Source organism: Nicotiana sylvestris, chromosome 4 (genome assembly GCF_000393655.2).
Source record: "Nicotiana sylvestris chromosome 4, ASM39365v2, whole genome shotgun sequence".
NCBI lineage: Eukaryota > Viridiplantae > Streptophyta > Magnoliopsida > Solanales > Solanaceae > Nicotiana > Nicotiana sylvestris.
The window spans coordinates 33,284,010-33,293,380 of NC_091060.1; the positions used below are offsets into that span (position 1 = coordinate 33,284,010).

The 9,371-nt window shown below is 37.4% G+C and overlaps 1 protein-coding gene across 1 annotated transcript; it reads left to right on the plus strand.

Annotated features, from left to right (window-relative positions):
- Positions 1-5,277: 5,277 nt before the first annotated feature.
- On the plus strand, positions 5,278-6,800 carry LOC138889402 (uncharacterized). The gene is made up of 2 exons (XM_070172706.1): positions 5,278-5,792; positions 5,885-6,800. The coding sequence occupies exons 1-2, from the start codon at positions 5,278-5,280 to the stop codon at positions 6,798-6,800; spliced, it is 1,431 nt and encodes a 476-aa protein (XP_070028807.1).
- The last annotated feature ends 2,571 nt before the right edge of the window (positions 6,801-9,371 follow it).

Sequence of the window (9,371 nt, forward strand, 5' to 3'; positions counted from 1 at the left end):
ACGTCCGCGCTATACTGGTGTTCCCATACACACTTGCTCTGTATTTCAAAAGTTAAATATTATATGGAAATATCATAAATATAAATAATTATACTGCTTAAAAGAACATTTATACCTTAAATTCATTGAAAATTGCCTCCTTCAGTGAGAATGGGAATTCACGCCAAGACGCATAAGGGGCATCATAAAGCTTTCTGGTTGCTTTGGTGATTATCCTCGTAGTAATATTACTCGGGAGGAACCTGCAATTTAATAAATAAAACAAATTAATATCTTAGTAAAAACTGTACAAAAAAATAAACATAAAAAAAATAAATAACTCTTACCCATCACCCTCAGGGACTATGATGATCCTGCCATACTGATCATAATGCACCTCCTCGTCAGAAGCAGTAGCAGCATCAACATCATCGTCCGAAACATGTGTATCAGAGGCATGTGTGGAAGGAGTAGGGGGGTCAGAGCTACTATCCCGCAAGCGAAGGCCTCCAATAGGTGAAGTCACTGATGACGATAGATGTGATCCCTGTGACTGCGACATAGCTGCACGAATCGCAAGTGGCTGTGATACTGACTGCTGTGACCTGAGTGGCTGTGACCCGACTGGCTGTGACACTGATGGCTGTGATCCATGTGGCTGTGATATGGATCGATGCGATCCATGTGATGCTGCTGGGTGGGATCCACGTGGTAGTGAGGCAGGTGGACTGTATGTCGGACGCACAGTCCGATGGCCCTGTGAAGAAACGCCCGGGGTCTGCACAAAGGTGTAGGGCTGGTGATGCTGTGGCAGCTCAGTATAGCCATGGGGTAGAGGCTGTGGCATAGTGATAGGCAAATCAGAAGATGGTGGAAAAGATTGATGAATAGTATCTTCTACCCTCCTCTTTTGCTTTCTAGCCTTTTCTCGACCCCGAGAACCACTACCTTCATTGTTACCTCGACCCTTGCCTGTCATCTACATAATATAATACATATTTAGATTGAAACATATAAGGAAACTATCTATAAACGAGAGTTATCGAAGAAACCAACTTTTTAAAGCTCATCGACGTATTCTTCCTCGTCAGAGAATTCTTCTTCCTCACTAGTTTGAGCTTCATCAGTTGATTCTTCTTCCTCGTATTCTATAATTCTTACTTCATTTATATCAACTTCTTCCAATATGTGTTCAGGATGTTCCAAATCATTTTCTATAATATGTCCGATATGTGTTCAGTACATGAATTTAATTTAGCGACCAAATTTGGTCATTAAATTTTAATCAGATTTATTTATATTTTATATAATATTTAAATTAATAATAAAAATTGTTAAACGTTAGAACTGGGTCCCACATTGGTGACCAACGTTGGTCTCTATTTCATTAAGCGACCAACTTTTGTCGCTAGCTTTTGAATTATATTTATTTATATTTTAATTTTTTTTGAATAAATATATATTTATTAAAATATTATAACTGGGTCCCATGTTAGCGACCAATGTTGGTCGCTATCAACTTATTCTTCAATTAGCGACCAACGTTGGTCGTAAGTTTTAAATTATATATATTTATATTTTATAAGTTTTATAAAATAATAATAAAATTATTAACAAATTTAATGTGGGTCCCACTTTAGCGACCAATATTAGTCGCTAATTTCAGTATATATTTGACCAAGCAAGTCTGACCAGTCCAGTCAACAATTTGACTAAATTTGCGGCCAAATAGCGACCAACTTTGGTCGCTAAAGTATTTCAAATATTTTTTTTATTGTTTTCGGTAATTTGGCGACCAACTTTGGTCGCTTTTCTTGACCGACCAAATTTGGTCGCTAATTTTTGGTCGCTTTTTCCAGGAATTCTAGTAGTGAATTTGCCAAAGCTAGAAATCCCTTAAGTGCCTCATAAGCCTTGATTTTGAGGCGAATGACGTCCTCTTTGCCTCACTGAAGCAGTGTTATTCTTGAATGTTACACTTCTCTTGCAGCTTCCCTTTGGAACTATTAATTATGTGATTTTTCTGTCATCAGTTTCAGCTTCCTCTAGGAAGAAATATTTGTGTGATTAATTATTAGTTCACTACTGTATTTGTTTTCAGTGGCATTACACCTACAATATTTGAGATTTTACCTATGGTGATTTTATTTTGTTTTTTTTCTTAATATCATACTTTTCCACTCTCTCTTTGGTGATGAATAGATTTAAATTTGTAGTTAACATAATCTCCTAAGACTGGTGAATGCGATACAGACCTACGTTCAGAGGCGGACCTATGCTATACAGAGAGGGGTCACGGCACCCGTAAAGTTCGGAAAAAATTTCATGTATACATGCATATGTCTTTAGAAAATAATGATATATTAGTAGTGGACATCCTATGTACAAAACAAATTTTGGTTGAATCCAAAAGCGCACCCGCGACCTTCAAATCCTGGGTCCGCCTCTGCCTACGCTATACCGAGAGGGGTCCCCGGCAACCGTAAGTTCAGCAAAAGTTTCATATATACATGTCTATATCTTTAGAAAATAGTGATATATTAATATTGGCACCATATGTATACAAAACATATTTTGGTCGAATCTATAAGTACATCGGCGACCTTCAAATTCCGAGTCCGCCTCTGAACGATACATTTCATGAGCTGGTGCATCCCAAACTCAACATAGAATATTTTATTATCATTTCTTAGGTTAGGTGAAGCAATGAACTTACAAGCAATCCACTGTAACGTTGTGGAGATTTGATCTAATGTAATATTATCAATTTCATCCTCGACTTGGTTACATAAATGGAATTGAATTCAAGGTAAATAGTAGTGTCTCACTGTCCTTCAAGAATACAAGATAAGATTTCAAGGATCTTGTCACATTATCTTGCCATTCTTGCAAGGTGTTATTGTTTGCATAAGATTTGATTATCTCAAAATCAACATTTTCTTTAAATATTTTCCTTCGGACGGGAGTCTTGGAGCAATGGTAAAGTTGTTTCTGTATGACCTATAAGTCACGGGTTCGAGTCATGGAAGCAGTCACTAATGCTTGCATTATGTTAGACCGTCTACATCACACCCCTTGAGTGCGGCCCTTCCCCGTACCCTGTGTGAATCTTGTGCTCCGGGCTGCCTTTAAATATTTTCTCTGGAAGGGGAAGGGGAATGGGAAGGGGGAACAGAGTAACGAGAATTGAATCCACACCTATTATGTGTGAGGTTTTCACTGATATCACTAGACTATTAAGCCTTTGTCCTAAATCTCAATATGACATTCATTTTGGGGAGAAAGCTGTGAGTGCATCAATACACTCACGTACTCACGTACACAAAGAATATCAGGAAGTGATTTCTACATTCTGAAGCATAGTGTAGACTGTAGAAAATAAACAAAAGCTAGATTTTCGTTTTCAGTGTCAGTAATCTTCAACTAATTGCATGTTGATTCTAATCCTGGAGTTTAAAGAGGATCTTGTTACATAACCAACAACACTTTAACAAGCAAAAGCAGATCCAGGATTTAAACTCAATGGATTCAACCTTGCATTGAATATATTGTTTAAAATGATGAGTTCAGATTTAAGATTTATTGAGATTTTAGTAGGTTTTTGCATATATATATATACACACACACACTATGTTGAAAATTCTACGTTCAGACGAACCCATAGCCAAAAGACATTCGCCTCTGTCAACAATAGGCTGCCTGCGGTTCTTATCCCCCAATTATAGGAATTTCCTACATTATCCATTGTCCTGGGGTATATACAGTCAAACCTCTTTATAACAGCATCTCTGTATAACAACAATTCAGTATAAAAACTAAGTTTTTCTTAGAATCGATTTTATGTTATAATATATTTTGCCTACAAAAGCACTTCACTATAGCAGCCAAAAGATAATGGAACAAACAAGGCTGTTATAGAGAGGTTTGAATGTATATGGAGGTTTTGTAAAAATAGCTCAATGACTAGTCAAGAAAACCACTAAGCATGTTGATGGGCTTAATGACTCCTAGTTTATGTTTTGATGATCTAACAAACTTTCCGATAGAACCAGATAAAAGACCTGATGCATGCCTAGAAGAATCATTCAACAATGGACTCAAGATAATCTAGGCAGTGTGCCTTTAGATTCGCAAGAACTAGATTAGGGACCTGATCCCTTGGTGTTCCCCTGACAGAACTATAAGTCAACTATACAGTTGGAAAGCAACTACAGAAAGTGACTGCCTGGAACTGTGCACGCTACAGTGTAGCAGTCACTTCCCATTGGGAAGAGGCGTGTACCAACCAAGAATAGACATCATCCTTGGGATATCTTGGGTAGTATAACAACATGGTGTAAGGCATAAGATATTCACTTGAACATTTAGTGATATTCTCTCAAGCATTGAAGATCTTATACAGCATTGATGTCACAAGCGTGTCAAGAACAAGAAGACAACTTCACTACGGACGAGTTTCACTAGGAGTCCATGTGTGTCCTTAGTTGAGTTGTAATCTTGTATTTTGTTCTTTATTGTAACTCCTATATTGCTTCTTTAGAAGCTTTGTTTTAAGAAACTCAAATCATAAACCATCTGAGTTTGTGTTGTGACTAGAGTTAGTCATAGGTTGAAATCTTTGTAACTAATGAGTGACAAAGTGGCTTGTGATGAGTGTTTACAAGTTAGAGTGAGTAAAGTCTCTGTAATAGAGTCATTACAAAGTGGCTTGTAATAGTATAGTTACAAGTTAGTGGAGTTTAAATCCTACCAGTGTAGGTCGTAGTTTTTGTCCCCTTGAGTTGGGATTTTTCCACGTAAAATCATGTGTCTTATTTACATACTGTTTCAGTAGTTAGCATTGAGGGAACTGATATAGGACCAGGTCTCTATACAGTTGGTGGACTCATATAAACTATCAATTGGTATCAGAACAGGTTCTTTCTAAAAGGTTAACACCTAGAAAGGATCTCAATGGCTGCTCCACCTAACTTTGAGGAAGGACAATCAACCTACAGACCTCCTAGATTCAATGGTCAGTATTACGGCTGGTGGAAGACTCGTATGCATGATTTTATAATGGCCGAAGACTTCGAGCTATGAGACGTCATTTGTGATGGTCCACATGTTCCTATGAAGAAGCTTGGAGAATCTGGACCAATGGTGCTGAAAACCAGAAAAGAATACAACGATATTGACAGAAAAGCTGTTGAGAAGAACTTTCGTGCCAAGAAGATCTTGGTATGTGGTATAGGACCTGATGAGTACAATAGAATCTTAGCCTATCAATCTTCCAAGGAAATATAGGAAACATTGCAAATGGCACATGAAGGAACTACTCAGGTTAAACAATCCAAGATTGACATGCTCACCACTGAGTATGAGCTTTTTAGGATGAAAGATGATGAGTCTATACAAGACATGTACACTAGATTCACATCTATCATAAATGAGCTTCATTCACTTGGAGAAATTATTCCTAGAAACAAGCTTGTAAGAAAGGTTCTCAGTGTTATACCTAGCTCTTGGGAGAGTAAGGTGAATGCTATCACTGAAGCTAAAGATTTACAAACTGTAACCATGGATGAGCTCATTGAAAATCTGAAGACATATGAGATGAAAAGAAAGAAAGACATTGAAAGAAGAGAGCCAAAGAAGGAGAATAACCTGGTGCTCAAGGATGAAAACAATGACTCAAGTGAAGAAGATAGTGATATGACCTATCTCACTAAAAGATTTCAAAAGATGGTTCGAAGAAATGGAGGTATACATAAGACGGTCAGTTTAAGTAAATCAAGGAACTATGATCTCTGTCACAAGTGCGGAAAACTAGGGTATTTCATTAATGACTGCCCCCTTCTGAAACAAAAGCATTACAAATACAACTCTGACAAAGCAGGAACCCGGTTCCCGACAAATGATTCAGCCGAAAAAGTGTAGCTGACAATGTTGTGAAGCAAGCTCTTGCTGCATGGGGAGACTCCTCCAGTGAATCAGAAGAGGAACCAGATGTAGGAAATAGTTCCATGATGGAAGTGGAAAATGAAGCAAAGGAATATGATTCATTGTTTGCATTGATGGCTCAGTCCGGTGATGATGAAGAGGATGGCAATGATGAGGTAAATTTCAGGGATGTTCAGAGAAATCTGAAGTCCTACTCTTCTAAGAAATTGATATCATTAGCAAATGCTCTAATTGATGCATATTATAGTCTTGTTAATAATAAAGATGCCCTAATCATAGAGCTAGGAGATGTTGAACAATCTAGAGATGATTTGGTGGTCTGTATGGTTGATTTAAATGAGACCATAGGCAATCTTGAAAAAGAAAAAGAAGTTCTAACTAAAAAAATAAATAGTGTAGAAAATGAGAGAGATGATTTGATGGCAGTGGTTGTTGACTTGAAGAAAACCATAGAGAACCTTAGCAAAGAAAATAATACTCTAGTAGAGAAAATTGTAGCTACTAAGCAAGAAAGGGATGATTTTTTGGTGATAATCACAGACCTAGAGGAAACAGTTGAGGGACTCAAATCAGAACATAGGCCTGTAAGCATTGAGAAAGGGAAGAAAGTAGTTAGCGAGACACACATCAAGCTTGAAAAGGAATTAAATGATGTGAAAACTAGTCTATGTGGTGAACTTGAGAAAAATAGGCAACTTCAAGCTGAATTGGAGAAAGTAAAAATTGATCTTGAAAAATCTCTTAAGTGGACCTGGTCCTCAGTTGCTGTCACTGCCATGTACTTTAACAGTAGTGGAAACAGGCAGGGAATCGGCTTCCAAAAGGAGAAAGTTCCTTACAACCCTCACAACAAGTACGCCACTGTTCCTGATAACTAGCTTTGTACCCATTGTGGGAACAATGGACACTTCAAAGAAAATTGCCAGGCCAGGGTTCAATCTGTTCAGAAAAATAAAGTGTTTGCTGAAAAAGTGACTACTAAAGGGGGACCAAGTACCACTTGCAAAAATTGCATATTGCCTGCATGGACTAGAAAAGCTCTTATCCACCCGTTTCCTCATTACAAGGGACCCAAACTAGTTTGGGTTCCTAAATATAACCAATAATTTATATGTGCAGGGAATAGTGAGAGGAAGCAGACTATAGTGGATCATGGAGAGTGGATGCTCAAAGCACATGACTGGAAACACCATGGATTTTCTCTCACTGAAAGCCTTGTAAGGAGGGAATGTATCCTTTGAAAATGGAAAAAGGGGCACATTCTCGGTGTCAGAAAGGTTGGAAAGTCTCTTTTACACTCAATTGAGAATGTATACTATGTGGATGGCCTGAAGTACAGTCTCTTGAGTGTCTCTCAAATCTGCGATAAAGGGAACAAAGTAGAGTTCTTGTCTAAAGTGTGCATAGTTACTAATCTGGTAACTGGCGAAGTGGTCTTAGTAGCCAAAAGATACAAGAACATCTATGTTGCCGACTAAATCTCTACAAGCTAGTGATATGAGCTGCTTGAAGGAAGTTGATAATGATGCAAAACTTTGGCATAGAAGATTGGGTCATGAAAGCTTCTCACTTCTGAATAAATTGATACAGAAGGACCTGGTTCGTGGTCTGCCAAATTCAAATTTCAAGGAGCACAGAGTGTGTGATGCATGTGATAGAGGAAAACATGTGAAATCATCTTTTAAGCCAAAGAAGGATGTTAGAACATCAAAACCACTCGAACTCCTTCATATGGATCTGTGTGGTCCTATGAGAATACCAAACAGAGGTGAAAATATGTATATTTTTGTGATTATGGACGACTATTCAAGATTCACCTGGACACTGTTTCTTAGAACAAAGAATGAGATTTTTGAGGTATTTGTGGCCTTTGTCAAGAAAGTCCAAGTGAAGATGGAATTGAAGGTAGCATGCATCAGATTTGACCATGGGACAGAATTCGACAACGCCAAATTTGATGAGTTTTGCAATGAAAATGGAATCACTCACAACTTCTTAGCACCAAGGACTCTACAACAAAATGGTGTTGTTGAAAGAAAGAACAGAACTCTAGAAGACATGGCACGTATAATGTAATGCTTATTGACAGTAGAATTGCCAAAAATTTCTGGGCAGAGGCAATAAACACTGCGTGCTACTTGGTGAACAAGTGTATGATCAGGTCCCTCTTGAACAAAACCTACTATGAGCTACTCAATGGAATAAAACCAAAGATAACTCATCTGATTATCTTTGGATGCAAATTCTATGTTCTCAACAATGGTGTCACACCTCCTTTTTACCACCCGAGGGGGATATAAGCGAGTTTTTCCAATTAAAGTGACATTATTCGAAATGTGATTATTTTATTTTATCAGAGTCGCCACTTGGAATAATTTTTTTGGGTGTCCCAAGTCACCGGTTTATTTTAAAATCTCAAATCGAGGAAATTTTTACTTTATTTTAAAAGCCTGCGAACTAGAAATTCTAAGTAAGGAATTCTGTTAACCCGGGATAATGTGTTAGGCATTCTCGGGTTCCGTGGTTGTAGAACGGTTGCTTACACTATTAATATTGACCTAATTATCTGATTAATTACATGTTTTAAACCTATTGTGCATTTTAACTTTATAACCGCCTTTTAATTATTTTATAATCTCTTTTAGGTTTTAGAAATTTTTTCTTGAACAAGTTACGAGTGTCGTACACTCGTTTGTTTTGGAACAAGCCGCGAACTACGCTACATGAAATGAACCCGCGATTTACGACATGTTTATTTAATTAATATTTGAAGTTGTTACGATCGGGTTACATAAAATTCACCCCCGATTTTGGGAATTAGGTATCACAACTACATCATGGAAACCGTACCCATAGCTATGATAATTTTATTATAACGCGCCTAAAGCAACTGGCGCATTTAAATTATTTTCTAATCTTTGAGACTGTTGGGATGCCAAATTTATAGACGGGATATTATTGGGGAGCAAATAGGCTAGCTAACATGATATATTACTTGGCCAGATTCCTTATGGTTCAAGACCCACCTTATGGACCATTATTTTTCTTTGCCGAGAAAGAAACAACTCAAATTTTCCCATCTACCCACTTAAAAGCATTTATTCAAGAACCAAGACTACATACATCACAATCGAAATAAAAACTAACTAAAACAATTTAAATGACAACTAAATTATGCTACTCCAACAACAGAGAATCACAAATCAACACGATATCATAACAAAATAAAATGAGAATGAAAATTGAGAAATGAACCTTTTATTGATGAATAAATTCGAAGATTGCAAATCGATCGTGCTAGACAAAGCAACAATCCTTGGATTGAAACACCAAAATCGCGAACTGGAACCCCGAATTGACACCGGCATACCCGAAACCCAAAATCCATCCCAATCAAACGATAAATTAAAACCCTCAATCAAATCAGACCCTTGAAAACTGATAAAGCT